Raw genomic sequence first — 16,493 nt, 5'->3', positions numbered from 1 at the left:
TACTGTCACTTTACAGATTAAAAACCAAGTCTGGAGATGTGAGTTACCCAAGGTCACAAAGCTGATGGAACACGCTTTCTCACTGTATTGCAGTTCTTAGTGACCTGAGGGCAGGGAACATCTTATTGCAGATTCCTCACCTCAAATACAGTGTCTGGCACCTAGTGCTCAAAGAATGTTCCATGCGATCAGATGGTCAAAGATCTGGGAAACCACACAAAAGGAGAAAGTTAAATCCTGAAAAAGAGAAGGGGAACTGTGTGTCAGGAGAGTTGACAATTTATTTTCGGCATTGCGTACCAGAGGGAGGAAGGGGAGGAAGGAGGGCCGGCCTGGGGTAGCTCTGGGAGAAATGACTGCCATGACACAGAGGCAAATTTCGTCTTACCATAATTACTGTGTCCCTGGGTGGTGCCAACAGTTAAGCTCTCCGCTACTAGCCTAAAGGTTGGCGGTTCAAAGCCACTCCGGGGTGCCTCTGCGACAGGCCTGGTGGTCTGCTTCCGAAAAGTCACAGCCTTGAAAACTCTATGGAGCCATTCTGCTCAACACACGGGGTCTCCATGAGTCGGATTTGACTTCACGGCAACTAACAACATAATTACTATAATGTCCTTCTAAACAAGCAGAGCTGTCCAACACTAAAGCAGCTGTTTCCCCAGCCACCGCTCCTGAGATAGCCCCGGCATCCACACAAGATGACCTCCGCACCACGACGCTGCATGGGAAGCCGGGCCTGACCCCAGAGGGGAACGCCCTCGCCCCTGCCGGAGCCCTTCGGTAGCACGAAGTCCGCACCACGCGCTCACCAAGGCGGGCCCGAGACCTCGCTTTCCCGGCCCGCCCCGAGGGCGGGAAGCTGCTGCCGCCGGACTAACCAAAAAGGCAAGCAAAGGCGGGGAGAACCCAGCCAGGCCGGAAACACCGAGAACTGCTTCCGGGCCAGGGGACAGGCGCCACCATGGTGCCTCGCGGGCTTACGGGGCTGACTGAGACGCGGGCCGGCGTCTAAAGAGAGGGAGGCGCAGCGCAGGCAGCGCCGCCAGGGACCGGCAGGTCGGTCCCGCAGGCTGGTTCCGAAGGCCCGCGGACGCCGCCATGTCGGTGCTGGGCGAATACGAGCGACACTGCGATTCCATCAACTCGGACTTTGGGAGCGAGTCTGGAGGTGGCGGGGACTCGGGCCCGAGCCCCAGCGCCGGTCCAGGGCCGCGAGCTGGCGGCGGCACGGCGGAGCAGGAGGAGCTGCACTACATCCCGATCCGCGTCCTGGGCCGCGGCGCCTTCGGGGAGGCCACGCTCTACCGCCGCACCGAGGTAGCGGCCCTCGGCTCCGGCCGCCCCGCCCCGCCCGACATGCCGGGCCGCCCCGGGCCCCTCCTTCCCGGCCCGGCTCTCCAGCCCCGGTTGGCTGTCGGCTTTCCCCGCGCCTTGCGTCTTGTTCTCACTTAGTGTTCGGGCGCTCGCAGGGTGTATGTCGCAGGCTTTTCAGCACTCCCCTTCCTCCTCAGATGCACCAGGAATTCATCATATCACTGTTTTTACTAACTGGTCGTTTTTGTTTAGCCCGGGGAACTGAGCAAGTCACTGAACCCCTGTCAGCCTCAGTTTCCCATCTGTAAAATGGGGCTAGTGATAACTACCTTTAAAAATAATAATGATCCTTATTTTTAAGGTTATTTTAAGAACCACGTGTGCTTTGCAAACTTGAAGTGATATACGAATGTGAAGTATTGCCAAAACTTCCTTCTTCTCATGCTGTATAGCTCTCCAAGTTCGGGGTGGGGGTGGGGAAGGCATAACTTCAGTATCCCCACACCAGTGGCAACTCCACTTTCCTTTCCATTATCTTTTAAGTTCAGATGTGAACACTTAATTGGAGGTTGTTCTTGGAGATGATTGAGAAGATCGCCCTGTGTTGGTTTCTTCAGTATTTACCCATCAGTATTCACGCATGAGCTGGAGCAATGAATGGTTAAGCGCTGTGCTGCTAACCATAAGATCCTCGGTTGGAATCCACCTCCCCGGTTCCGACCCACCAGCCACGCTGTGAGAAAGACGTGGCAGTCTGCTTCTGTAAAGATTTACAGCCTTGGAAACCCTGTGGGGCAGCTCTACTCTGTCCTTTAGGGTCACTATGAGTCAGAATCCACTCGAGGGTAGTGGATGTATTTGGTCGGTTGGTTTATTTATGCGTGGGAAATACTTTATTGGTATTACAAGCCATTCATCAGCGCTTAACCTATCGGGGGATAAAGACACCTTTGAAAATCTATTGGAAGCAAAGTAAACTCCCACCCCACGGAAAAATCCACACTTGCACATAAATACATCGTTTGAAGAGATTTATGGACCGCTGAGCCCCAAGTTAAGGATGTTTACTGATCTAAAACCCTGCAGTGGTGACTCTACTTGCAGAAATTAACCACAGACTGGGTTTGATCACTAAAGTCTTAAAACTCTACCTTTAGAACAGTTCAACATTTAATGAGAACCTGCTGTGGTTGCTAAAGGTCTTATTCTAGGTGCTTCATCTGTTAGTGATCCATCTGCAGTTCTGGTGTATGTTCCAAGCCAGCACAGTGAGAAGGAGAGAGGTGGTTGCAAGAGAATATTTTTAAGTGTCCTTTTTGATTCTGAGTGCCACATTAATGTATGATGTTAGAGTCACTGCTATTCTTGGTATTCTGTGTTCTTATTTGCACTCACCATATAAGAAAGAGGAGCTAAGCATTGGTATTTCTACTTCATAGCTGGAGAAACCGAGACTGTGTTTGACTAGTTCAAGAAGTAAACCTTGGACTAGAACTGGGTCTCTCATCTCCTTGCTCATGTCTTTCCATTTTTATCATGTTGGACTTGATAACTGGGGTTGTTTTAAATTAAATTTGATTACACTTCCCAAAAATGTGATAGCATTATCTGTATTACCAAATAGTGATTTGTGAATTTACAGTGGTTTGATTAGAAACAGCCCTTTTCCTCAAGAAACTTATATTTCAGTGGGAAGACAGGTTAGCATGTTAGTGAACAAAGAGTCTAGTTGTGTATGTTCATAAATTAAAAAGAGTGGACAAGTATCATTTCAGTGTATGAGCTCTGAAAATGAAAGGAATGGTTGCACTGAATCAATGTAGAGTAAAAGGTTCAGAGGGACCTTGCTTTTTGCTTCCTAGTCAAGTTTTTAAGGCCTGGCAGAGCCATTCTTAAGGATGGAGAGGGTTATTTAGGTGGGGGTCCTTCTGGGTTGAGAAGTAGTGCCAGTAAAGAATTAGAGATATCATAAAAGGGAGTGGACATTGGACATAAGTTTTCATGAATAGAGGAAAGCATGTGATACATAAAAGTGTGATAGGAGTTGCAGAATGGGGCAAGGCAAGGGACATGAATTCAAAGCCATTAGACATGACTTGAGGGCAGTGGTGGTTCAATGGTAGAATGCTTGTCTTACATGCAGGAGTTGCTGAACCACTTTGAGGGGAGCTTCTAAACTAAGACTGGGGAGAAAGGCCTAGATGAACTAATGAAAACCCAGTGAATCACAAAGGTCTGATCCTGTTGTATATGGGGTCACCATGAGTCGGGGATGGACTTCATGGCAGTTAGCAACAACAGACATGACTTATTCTTATCTCGAAAGAGTAAATGAAAATCACTAGAGAAGTCTAAATTTATAAAATTAGAGGTAAATTCAGTATATTCTTTTTACAAGAAGTTGTGATCAGTTATAGGTAGCTGCTCTCCAATTCTCATTTCTCTACCCACTACTTCTCCAATATGCCAGTCCTAACACAATCCCCGTCATGACTAGCAGCAGCTGGTCATAGTGAGATGTATCCCCATCCCATTTTTTTTTACCTAGAAGTGACATCATGCAAATTAAGTGTGGCATCAAAGTAACAGTGTCTTCTTGCAGTGAATTATGATGCTCAGCTGTATGCAGAGCTTTTAACTAAAGTCTGTTCATGTTTCTTTTAAAGGAAGAAATGAAAGAAGCCAGTCTCTGCCCATCTAGGAAGTTTTCTTTCTAGGCTTATCAGCCAGCGTGGATTCATTCATTGCCAGGCAAGAGGAAAGCACTATACCTCTGTTACTGTGTTATAGGATGATTCACTGGTTGTGTGGAAGGAAGTGGATTTGACACGATTGTCTGAGAAGGAACGTCGTGATGCCTTGAATGAGATTGTTATTCTGGCGCTACTGCAGCACGACAACATTATTGCCTACTACAATCACTTCATGGACAATACCACCCTGCTGATTGAGCTAGAGTATTGTAATGGTAAGGCAGAATTCAGGGGGATTTCCTTCAGCAGGGCATTCTTGTGCTCCTCCTTACCTTGAGGGGGAGAAAAAGGAAAAGGCATAGACAGTGATGAAACCTTTAAATGGATTTCTGGAGTTTAAGACAGATAGTTCAAGCCGTGGAGAGTTTTGAAGTGATTTATAAAGTAAGGGGAGGGATTTTCCTCTGCATACACAAAGTCTCCCTTGTGATTATAGTTCCATCGTCAGTTGGATTTTATGTTCATTTTTACAGTTTTTGTTTTTCATAAAATAATATTAGTCAGGCATTAGAGCCAGTGTGGTCTGGCTCTGTTGATAAAATATGAAATCTTATAGATGGTATTTGTGTATATTAACTTAAACCAAAGCTAGCCTATTTAAAAATGGCCAAAAAATCGTACCTAAATGAAAGTAATACATAGTAAAGCCAGGTATTATTTATTTGGTCTCTGATTTCTTTGGATCTATGTCCTTTGTAAGATAGTAGTGTTGCCTTGTTATTAAGAGAGTAGACTGAACCCATATCCTGAGCTCTGTAACTCTGGGCAAGAAACTTCTCTGTGCCTCAGTTTCCTCATATTAAAATAAATTTGTTAATAATAATACCTGCCTCCTAGGGTCGTTGTAGTAAATGAATTAATACACGGAAAGCCCTTAGCGCAGTACTTGGTGTGCAGCAAGTGTTTGCTACATACTGGACTAGATGTTACCCTTACTGCACAAGAGAACCTCCGGAGCCCTTTCCTGAGGTACATGGTAAAGAGGTCCCAGCGTATTTCTTCTCCTAAATCTCTAAGAGAAAGTGCCTAGAGCTTTCTTGTCTGGACTCTTGTGTGTCATGATTGTTTCAGGTTCTGATCAACCCGAAATAAATGAAATTGTATTAGAGTTTTTTGAAGTAGAAGCCTCAAGTAGTTTATTTCCTTTGTGGTTAGGAGGAACTAGAACAAATGATACATTTATTCAAACTCTGAGTTTCTAAAGTGCGGGGGAAGAGAATTTGAAAGACGTAGCCGGGACTGAAGTGTAATTTATAATTGCAGGTAGGAAGTAAGATGAAGCATGATAATTTGCAGTCTGTGTTATGTGATAAAGGGAAAAAAAAGAGGGGGGGAGAGGGAAGCAAATTCACACTTATTCAGCGGGAAGGAATTAGTGAAGGGAGTAATGGTTGGAAACAATCTAGGAGTAGACTCTAAATTTTGGGAAACCTTTTCAATGAGAAGAAGCAAGAAAAAGAAGTTGATGATACACACCCTGTATATACAAAGCATTGCATCACAGGTGTAACCCAAATGTTCTAGCAGTCACGCTGGGTGAGTGGTTATAGAAATATTGCCAGTTCTTTAAAAGGGGGTTCTAGAAGAGAAAATCATCTGATTTCAAAGACACTCAAGGTAAATTTCACTAATTGGGCATTACAGGAATATTTTTCACTCTTTTCTAAAAATGCCACACCTACCATTTTTGTACTGAGCTTCTGTTAGGGAGGAGAATCTTTGAAGGATATTTCTGGTACAGACCTGGAGAGATGGGAAGTTTTGTGCCCATGTGAAGAGCCAAGAGGGAAGAAGAGATTTTCTTTGGAGATGAAGCAGAATCCCCCATTTTCTTGTGGCACCTGTTAAAACATCATTAGATAAAGGATCTAGCCCTTGGTCGCTGTTAAGCAATTCAGACTTGTCTCTAAATAATCTCTCTCGTTTAATTGCAGGAGGGAACCTGTATGACAAAATCCTTCGTCAGAAGGACAAGTTGTTTGAAGAAGAGGTAATTCATATTTCTGTGGAGGGAAGCTAGAATTGTATAGTGTTGTGATTCTTGCATTCTAGTTCTACATTTACTCTTCCAACAATGAAGAGTGTTTTTTTCCTTTTGTTCAGACTCCTTCCAGGCTCTGATTGATATTCATGAAAAAGGAAACCTCTAACAAGGAAGCTGTCTATAGCTGCTTCCTAAACGTTTTACCTCAACATCATGATTCTCTATGGGCTTTTTTCCTGGTTCTGTTACTGCATACTGGTATGCCCAGTTTTCTATACCTTTACATTCTTCCTGGGTTTCTTTCCACAAATCTGCTTCACCATACTATACTTTATAATGATATTGGAACTATTATATGATGACCTGCTTTTTCTTACTCCTACCACTTTTCTTTGCCTACTCAACCTACAAGCAAGAGATGTCAACTCATATTGAATCATAACCTCTGGTTGCAGTTTCCTTTGTTTTTTTTATGTTTGTATGCATATATGTTTATGTAAATGGAGTTTTTTATTTCCAATTCCAAATATAATTTATTTTGTTTCTGCAGATGGTGGTGTGGTACCTATTTCAGATTGTTTCAGCAGTGAGCTGTATTCATAAAGCTGGAATCCTTCATAGGTAATGAGTGAAGGAAAATTATGGGGTCAGTTCCTCCCCACCAGTCCAACCCCCATCCTGGCACTTCCATCTTCTTGTTTAACAGTGAAGGCTTTTCTTTTTGTATAATTAAAAAGGAAAGAGTGAGTAATGAGGAGTGTTATCTTCACTTCCTGAGGTTAAATCATGTTTGACATCTAGGAAGAATCTCCTCAATTGCTGAGTACCTCTTAGTCATTTCTTTTAATGTCAATTCATCAACAAAGCCTAGAAGTCACTACTAGAAGTAGGATTAGGTTGGTTGGAAATCACAATAAATGTTTTTTTCTGAGCAATAATTGACTATTATTTTTTTTTTGTGATTATGTTCTTTTAAATAAAAAGTATTTATTTTGCACAATTAATTTACAATTTTAACAGATCTTTATGGAGAAAAAAAACAAAAACATTCACTTGTAGTCTTAGGAGAGGCCATCATAAGAACATTCCCATATTGTGATACCCATCTTAAGTGAGACATTGACCATTGCTAGAGATCAATTATAATACACTAGTGTGTCTTTTTTTTATTGGTTTGTTCATTTAGTTAGCATATAAAACTAGATAGCTGTTGAATGGCCTCTGATACATATTATTTTCATTTCAAAAGTAACTGAATTTCTTGCTCTGGTTTATTCACATCTTTCAATAAAGGCAGCCAGAGTGTGAACCAGGCATAATTTATTTTATGTTATGTATGTTATGTACAGTCAATCTTTAGAAAAAATGCTAGCGACTTTATTTACATGATCTAAACAGCCTAGTGATGTTGCTGCTGGGACTGTGTCCTCTTCTTTTGCTTTAACAGATTATTTGAAACTTTGACAAACAACCAAGTGTTAAAATTGCCTTGATAGCGACTCATCCAATGCAGAAGTGGTAGTTGAAGAGGCAGTGTACCTCAGAGGAGTTATGGTTACCTGGAACACCATTTTCCTTGTATGACCCTCTCACCTTTTCCTAATGGCTTTAGTGGTATGGGAAACATTCCTGTGCTATGAAGCACTAGAGAAGAATTCTCTGTCCACCTTCTCCTAAGTCCCTTTTTCAGTGTTCAAGTACGTGTGAAAGTGATGACCACTGGCTGGGACGCTTGGGATCCCATAAGAGAATCTGAGCAATGGTGACACACTCATTTTTATTCTATAATAATCCTGCATGGTGTTCGGGATTAGATAAAACAATTGACTGTATGGGCTTAATATGCTGCACCTCTTTTTCAGAGATATAAAGACATTAAATATTTTTCTGACCAAGGCAAACCTGATAAAACTTGGAGATTATGGCCTAGCAAAGAAGCTTAATTCTGAGTATTCCATGGCTGAGACAGTGAGTATGCATTGCCCTTGTCTTAATTTTTTTTTCCCTTTTTCCTTTTCATCACTGTGGAATATAACTATTCCCTCTAAATCTTGGAAATTTTTCTCAGTTTTCTTGCAGGTTCTCCATATTTATAAAACAAGTCTTCAGAATTTTTTTTCCTGAGCTCACTAGCAGGCATTTATGTGCTCAGCTATTCTTTCTAGAGTCATTGTCCACATTACAGCTCTGCCATCATAGGTCTTTCCTAGATGACTTGGAAGCTTTTATAAAAGCAACAGAATGTTTTCTAGCCTACACGCTTTAGTAGATCTCTCTTTATCTCTTACTTACCATTTGAGCTCAGGGTGTTGAGCATCTCTTGCTGTGTTTTCTTTGCATGTTTCTGGTTCAGAGAGAAGGTCTTGTATTACAAATAAAGACTGATGCCCAGAGAACAGTCTGTTATTTAATATCATATATAGTCTGAACTACAGGGGTCCCTTTTTGCCTGATCTTGAGAAACACTGTTGATAGAGAGTAGGTATAAGTTGATCTTTAAGACAGCGATCTCATCTTTTTAGGAATTATAAAACCCAATTATTACTCTTCTGGCTTCACGATGTTCTATCCTTAAAAGAACTTGAAGGTCTCAGTTAATAAATCTGCCCTGATGATGTGTTTTGATAATGGCAAGATACGCCTGCAAGCAATTTAGAGACTCTAACGATGTTAACGAACCAGGGTTGGGAGTCTGCTTCAAGGACTCTGTCTGTTTGGATGATGGTGGCCAAACTGAGCTTCTAAGGAAGAAGTCATGTCCTTCTATGGGTTTTTCTTATCAAAAACTATCTGAATAAAAGCAAGACTTGACTATTATTATAGCCAGTTAATTGCGAGGAAGGAGTGATATAAAAATTTTTAAATGCCATATCAGCCATCTGAAAATGTATTTTCTTTGCTGATTAAAGATGGCTATCAGTTTCATTACAACTGCCAGGGCATTCAGTGTCTCCCATCTTGGGAGAGGTGGGACTTCCATTCAGGACATTTATTTCCAAACTCATTCCTGAAGTCAGATAATCTTTCAAATTTGAAAGAAATCTACTAGCTATGTTAGTATAATAAATGTCAGATTGAGCCCTTTAAAAAGTTTTAGTACTGTGTGCATTGTTAGGAATTTTAACTCCTTCGTTCGATTGCCATCCCCCACGGCCACCATTTTGCTTTTTTTCCCCTTTGGTGAACTTTTACTAAGTACGGTAAAACCTGCGGGAGCTGGAACTTATGCAATGCGGAAACCTGTCAGAGAAGGAAAATTAAAATATTTTCCACTGAACACGGAGCAGTAGAAGAGTGGTGACTACATCCTGTCAAAAGCAAAAAACTCGTGAGACCTGGAAAAATAAGGCAGTCCAGTTGAGTTTTGGCTCTTGTAGGTTTCACTGTATATCCTTATCTTGTATGACGTCTTCAGTGGGCCTTGAATGCCTAAAGCCTCTGCGATCTCGGAATCAAGAGATACTGAGTCTCCGAATTACCACAGTGCCTTAACCAGAGAAACTGTCTGTTTATAATTGGCCCAAGGAATTTGATATGAGTAAGATTTCTCCCCACACTGGTATCGTCTCGTAAAAATTATTTTGGGATTCTACTGATGAATGTTTTATGGTTATCAGTAGTTCCTGAGAAATTTAATTTAGCTGTTGAAATGTTAATATAGTTACCTCAAAAGAGAAATTATTGTTTGATTTTTTTCTTTGTTATTCAGCTTGTAGGAACTCCATATTATATGTCTCCAGAGCTCTGCCAAGGAGTAAAATATAATTTCAAATCTGATATCTGGGCAGTAGGCTGTGTCATTTTTGAACTGCTTACGCTGAAGAGGACATTTGATGCTACAGTAAGTTGATGTATTGTCCTTGCAAAAGAGAGTCAGCTTCATTTATCCCTGAGCTTCTGATTTCTTTAACAAAAACTAACTATAGGCAAAAATAATCTGTATTCAGGCACTGGATTTGTAGTGTATTTTTGAACTGCTGTAGACCAGAGTTCTCTCTGACTTGAATACCCCATTAAAATGATCATAATCAAGTAGTTTGAGTACTGCACTTGAATTTGTTGACTGTAGTTTTAAAACTGGCTCTGGGGTCAACTCTGTAATGCTGTAGTGTAGATAAGCCATTTCATTTCTTACTCTTGAGCTACATCATTTTTTTTTTTTAAGCTAAATTAAATCAGAAACCCTGGTGGCATAGTGGTTAAGTGCTACACCTGCTAACCAGAAGATCAGCAGTTCGAATCCACCAGGCGCTCCTTGGAAACTCTGTGGGGCAGTTCTACTCTGTCCTCCAGGGTCGCTATGAGTTGGAATCGACTCAGTGGCAACAAGTTTTCAGATTTTTTAAGGCAAGTTATATGAGACTGTTAAGTGCTTTGGTCTTTTTTTATGAAAAATTATGTACTCGTTCAAGATTGTCGTTATTTTATGGACAACGAATTCCTATAAGTCTTTGTTCTTTTTTTTTTTTTTATTTAAGTATAAACTTCATGTAAAGCAGTGCTTCTCAAACTTTAATTTGGATACAAAAATCACCTGGGATCTTGTTAAAGTGCAGCTTCTGTATGAGTAGGTTTGGGGTGGGGCCTGATAGCCTGCATTTCTGACAGCTCTCAGGTGATGCTGATGCTGCCGATCCATGAACCACACTTTAAGTAATAAAAGAGGTTTCACATCCAATCTCCTCTACAAACCAGGTGTGAGAGCTTAGGCAAGTCACTTCATCTGTTTGATCTTCTGTTTCATTATGTATAAGATGGAAATAATACATATCCCCGTCACAGAGATGTTCTGAAAAAATGTATATGAAAAATGAAAATGTAAGATAATGGAAATTCATTTGCCTTTCATGAAACCTGATATTTAAATCCTGATATTTATCCTGGTATGTTATTTAATTTCCTTAAATAATATAGTAGAAAGAAAATGAACCTCTTTTTACTCAACCTACAAATTGGTGATGATAATACCCTCCTTGCATGGTGTTTGCAAGGATTAGAAAGGATGATATATGTAACATGCCTGCCTGATATCTAATGGTGGTAGTGGTATTCTTATCATCATCATTATTCCCTGCCTTGTCTGTTGCAGCAGAGTGTAGCCTGTACAGCCATTATTAGGATATATAAATTACGAAGCAAGGGAGGTGCTTAAAGCCAAGAAGCATGGCTAACCTTGCCTTCTTTTTTCCTGGGGTTCAGTTGAAGGGTCAGCTTATAATATACCCTGAGCATTATGCTCTTGGAGCCCTGATGGTGCAGTGGTTAAGCTTTTGGCTGCTAATCAAAATGTTGGCAGTTCAAATCCACCAGCCGCTCCTTGGAAACCCTGTGGGGCAGTTCCACTCTGTCCTGTAGGGTCACTGTGAGTTGGAATCAACTCAATGGCAACAGGTTTGGTTTTAGTTTATTATGCTGTTGGCCACACAGTCTGGTTTTAACCTCCATGTTGGCCGGTTGACTTCTTTTTGTCTGATAACAGCACTGCCTCCCTAACCATTTCTTGATGATGCATAATAATAGTCATGAAAGAAATCAGACCTAATACAGAACTATTGCCACTTTAAATAATGATCACAGACATTTCAGAGTCCAAACCGATAGATTATAAAGTCGTCTTTATGTAACTGGGAATAGTGCAGTCAACATTTTCTTGTAGAATCCGCTCAACCTGTGTGTGAAGATTGTGCAAGGAATCCGGGCCATGGAAGTTGATTCTAGCCAGTATTCTTTGGAACTGATCCAAATGGTCCATGCGTGCCTTGACCAGGTAGGTGAGACTTATATATTGATTTTAGTTTAGCGTTCTTCCTTCCAACCTTAGTGTTTAGGGTATAGCGTAGATGAACCTGCACAAAACCACATCTACTTCCTCAGGATAGGATGTATCTGTGGCCATATCCTTAAGAATAAGGCGCTGGTAATTCATGATAGTTATATGTGTCAGCTAGCAAATTCTTCCCTTATTCTTCTTTGTAAGTATTAATTTGTGAAATGGTTTTGCCATCTAAATTGTGCTTTTTTTTTTTTTTTTTCAGTATCTCATACAAAAATTTATACACACCTTGCTATACACTCCTTATTGCTCAGCGCCTAATGAGACAGCACACTCCCTCCCTCCACACACTCTCGTGTCCATTCGGGCAGCTTCTGACCCCCTCTGCCCTCTCCAGACAGGAGATGCCAACACAGTGTCATGTGTCCACTTGATCCAAGAAGCCCATTCTTCACCAGTATCATTTTCCATCCCATATTCCAGTCCAATCCCTGTCTGAAGAGCTGGCCCCAGGAATGATTCCTGTCTTGGGCCAACAGAAGGTCTAGGGACCATGACCTCTGGGGTCCTTCTAGTCACAGTCTGACCATTAAGCCTGGTCTTTTTACAAGAATTTGGGGCCTGCATCTCACTGCTCTCCTGCTCCCTCAGGGGTTCACTGTTGTGTTCCCTGTCAGGGCAGTCATCAGTTGTGGCCGGGCACCATCTAGTTCTTCTGGTCTCAGGCTGATGTAGTCTGTGGTTCATGTGGTCCTTTCTGTCTCTTAGGCTCATAGTTACCTTGTGTCTTTGGTGTTCTTCATTCTTCCTTGCTCCAGGTGGTATGTTCCATTTTTTATGATCAAGATTAATTTCTGTGAATTGATTTTATAAAATTAAACTCAGGTAATTTAGAGTTCCAAATATAGAATGGAAACCCTGGTGGTGTAGTGGTTAAGTGCTATAGCTGTTAACCAAGAAGTTGGCAGTTCAAATCTGCCAGGCGCTCCTTGGAAACTCTATGGGACAGTTCTACTCTGTCTTACAGGGTCGCTATGAGTCGGAATCAACTTGACGGCAGTGGGTTTGGTTTTGGTTTTTAATATGTAGAATGTATATAGTTCTATTATCTCATAGTTGCCTTGCTGTGTAGCTCTAGGTCAGTATTATTCAAAGTATGGCCCATAAACCATAGGCATCAGAATCACCAAGGGATAGGAATGGGGTATACAAGTTTAAAATGCGGATTCCTGGGCTTGATCCCAGACCAACTGGATCAGAATCTCTGTGGATGAAGCCCAGAAAACTGCATTTGTAACAAACATCCAGGTGATTCTTATGTGATATTTATATTGAAGTTGGAGAGCCACTGCCTAACTGAACAAGTGAGGAAGGTATATGGGAAAGTCTCGTTCATATACAAATGGTGATAATGAGATGATAAACATGAAATATGACATAAGAAATTATGTCTTTTGAAGCATAAGAATAATATATGGTGGTCTTTGGCTAATTAACCTGTAGTCTCCTCAGGGGAAGTAAAACCCTTCTTTATATCCCATAGTGCCCTTCCCCTTAAATGAAAACTAACCCCAATTTTACTTTTCAGGATCCTGAGCAGAGACCCACCGCAGATGAACTTCTAGATCGCCCCCTTCTCAGGAAACGCAGGAGGTAAAGATCATTGACTATTAGAGGACTGATCAGAGTACCCCAAGAAAGGGTGGTGTTTCCTGACTTGACTTCTCTAGTGCTGTTTTCTGCCAGCATCTTTACTTTCTCATTGTTTGAGGGTTGTTCCTGACTTTCAGTCCTTAGCCTGTGCTATTTTGTTCTAAATGTATACCCATGAGACCCAAGAGCCTTGTACTCACCCATCTGTGGGTTTTAATCTAAACTTGAGGCATTAGAGTGTAGTAATTAAGAGAAGAGGCTCCAGATTCAGACATCCTTAGGTTTGTTTCTGAGTTCTGTCATTATCGCTAGGGCTGGTTAAGCATATTTAAAGTTTTTATCTGGCCTATTTCCCAATAGGGTAATCATTGTTTTAATCTCTTGTCAAAATACTCCCACTGATAATTTTTTAATGAAAATTTTATTGAGATAATTGTAGATTTACATTCAGTTGTTAAAAAGACAAAGGAGATCCTTTCTACACTTTGCATTTTCCCCCAGTGGTAGCATTTTACAAAACTCTGGTATACTGTCACAACCAGGATACTGACATTGATACAATCCCCCAGTTTTATTCATGTTTTCCCAGTTTTACTTTTTTGCGTGTGTCTGCGTGTGGGTAAGATAATTTATTCAAGAGTTTTTTGTGTGTGTGTGTGTGTGTGTAAGGAAATTTGTCACTCTCCCCTTACCCTCTATTATCACCTGATATTCAGCCTTTCTTCATTTTTTTTCCTAAATTTTAATTATTTTGTTGTTGTTGAGAATATACACAGCAAAACATATACAAGTATAAAAGTTTCTTCATGTACAACTTAGTGGCATTGGTTACTGTATTTTATGCAAAGAATGTGCACCCTCTACCTTTGTTTGCCAACCACACCCTCCCCACACAAGGTATTTTCATAAGCATGATATGGTAATTTTTTTTTTTTACAGCAACATGTAAAAAGAATTGGCATAGTGACAAGTTGTGCAACCATTCTTACCCTCTTTTTCTGAGTTGTTCCTCCCTAATTCACATAAACTCACTGACCCCTAAGGTTCCTATCTAATGTTTTGAGTTGCTGATGTCAGTTTGATCCCATATAGATAGATCTTAAAAAGAGTGTAATGCTCAAGGTAGACCTTTTTTACTGGTTCAGCTAAACAGTTGTTTGGTTTTAAGATGACTTCAGGGAATATTTTTTGGTTTAAGGTATAAAGATTATCTCAGGGCAGTTGTTTCAGGGGTTTGTCCACCCCCGCATGGCTCTAGAAAATCTGGAGTCTGTGGGAATTTGACATTCTGTTCTGCATTTTCCCCGTTTTGATCAGAATTCTTCTATGGAATCTTTGATCAAAATATTCTGTAATGGTATCTGAGCACCATCCAGCTCTGCTGTCTCATAGCAAAGGAGGCAGTTGTTCATGGAGGCAATTAGCCACACATTCTGTATCCCCCTTTTCCTGGCTCTCCTTCCTCCTCTGTTGCTCCAGGTGAATAGAATCCAGTTGTTGTGCCTGGATGGTCAGTTGCAAGCTTTTAAGATGCCAGGCACTACACAATGAACTGGAAAGTAGAACAGAAGCACTAAACACGTTATTAGGCCAGTTAACTGAGATGTTCCCTGAGACCATGACCTTAAACCTCCAAATCAAGGAACCAAATTCCATGAGGTATTTGGTTGTACATAAGCAGCCTTAGCAACTACTCTTTTTTTTTTTCATCACTGTAAATGTACCTGTCACACAGCTTTTGCCACTTCAGCTTTTTAGAGGTGCACAACTTACAGAAAGCACTTAGCAACAATTGGCTCTGTAACCTTGCCGCTAATCAACCTGATTTTTCCATCACCGATAACTCCCCTTTTCCCCCTCCCTCTCACCTCAGTTAACCACTAATAAACTGGGATGGCAGTGGGTTTTTTGGGGTATACATTTGCCTTTTCTTGTGTTTTTATATAAGTGAAGTCATACGATATTTGTCCTTTCGTGGTTGGCTTATTTTACTCAGCATAATGCCTTCAAGCTGCATCCATATTGTAGCATGTATCGAGACTTCATTTCTCCTATTGGATGTGTAGTATTCCATTGTATGTACGTGCCACATTTAGTTTATCCATTCATCTGTTGATGGGCATTCAGGTTGTTTCCACCTTTTGGCTGTTGTGAATAGTGCTGCAGTGAACGTTGATGTACAAGTCTCTTTTTCAGTCTCTTCTTTCAAGTATTTTGAATATATACCTGGGGTAGAATTGCTGAATCATATGTTTTTGGTTTTCTGAGGACCCGCAGCACTGTTTTCCATAACAGCTGTACCATATTGCATTCCCACCAGCAACGGATAAAGGTTCCAATTTCCCCACAGCATAGCCAACATTTATTATTTTCTGTTTTTTTTTTTTTTTTTTTAATCTTAGCCATCCTAGTGGGAGTGAAATGGTGTCTCATTGTGGTTTTAATTTGCATCTCTGTGATGGTTAATGATGCTGAGCATCTTTCATGTGTTTGGTGGCCATTTGAATGTCCTCTTTGATGAAATGTTTATTCAGGTCCTTTGCCCATTTTATGATTAGGTTATTTATCTTTTTGTTGTAAAGTTGTTGAGCTTTATACGTATTTTGGTAATAAGATTCTTGTGGGATATGTGTTTTGTGAAGACATTCTCACTTTCAGTGGCTTGTCTTTTCACTTTTTTGGTAAAATCTTTTGATGAACAAAACTTTTGAATTTTTATGAGGTCTCATTTATTTATTTTATCTTTTGCTGTTTAGGCTTTTGTTACACCTTTTCCTCACTTATTGACTATCTTGTTATCTGACACTTCGCATTTACGACACTAGGATAATATCTGTTACCTGACTGTTTTGTGCATTAACGATGTACATCTGGCAGTAACAAACACCAAGGTGTGAGGCGAGAGTAACACTGGTTTTGATGATTAAGGTTATATGTGAACTTGGCTGGGTCATGATTCTCAGTGGTGTGGCACTTATGTAGTGATGTAGCCATCTTCCATTTTGTGATCTGCTGT

At 40.8% G+C, this 16,493-nt stretch overlaps 1 protein-coding gene across 1 annotated transcript in view; it reads left to right on the top strand.

The window, feature by feature from the left end:
* The first annotated feature begins 937 nt into the window (after positions 1-937).
* The window catches only part of NEK9 (NIMA related kinase 9), a 45,022-nt gene continuing 29,466 nt past the window's right edge, over positions 938-16,493 (top strand). The window contains exons 1-8 of the mRNA XM_049897913.1: positions 938-1,317; positions 4,105-4,282; positions 6,002-6,057; positions 6,602-6,672; positions 7,914-8,019; positions 9,761-9,892; positions 11,708-11,818; positions 13,413-13,477. Coding sequence (XP_049753870.1) covers positions 1,099-1,317; positions 4,105-4,282; positions 6,002-6,057; positions 6,602-6,672; positions 7,914-8,019; positions 9,761-9,892; positions 11,708-11,818; positions 13,413-13,477 — 938 coding nt within the window. The 5' untranslated portion in view covers positions 938-1,098. The remainder of the gene's footprint in view (positions 1,318-4,104; positions 4,283-6,001; positions 6,058-6,601; positions 6,673-7,913; positions 8,020-9,760; positions 9,893-11,707; positions 11,819-13,412; positions 13,478-16,493) is intronic.

The sequence above is a fragment of the Elephas maximus genome, chromosome 10, assembly GCF_024166365.1.
Source record: "Elephas maximus indicus isolate mEleMax1 chromosome 10, mEleMax1 primary haplotype, whole genome shotgun sequence".
Lineage (NCBI taxonomy): Eukaryota > Metazoa > Chordata > Mammalia > Proboscidea > Elephantidae > Elephas > Elephas maximus.
The sequence above is the reverse complement of the archived record's forward strand: the minus strand, read 5'-3'. Positions and strand labels throughout refer to the sequence as shown.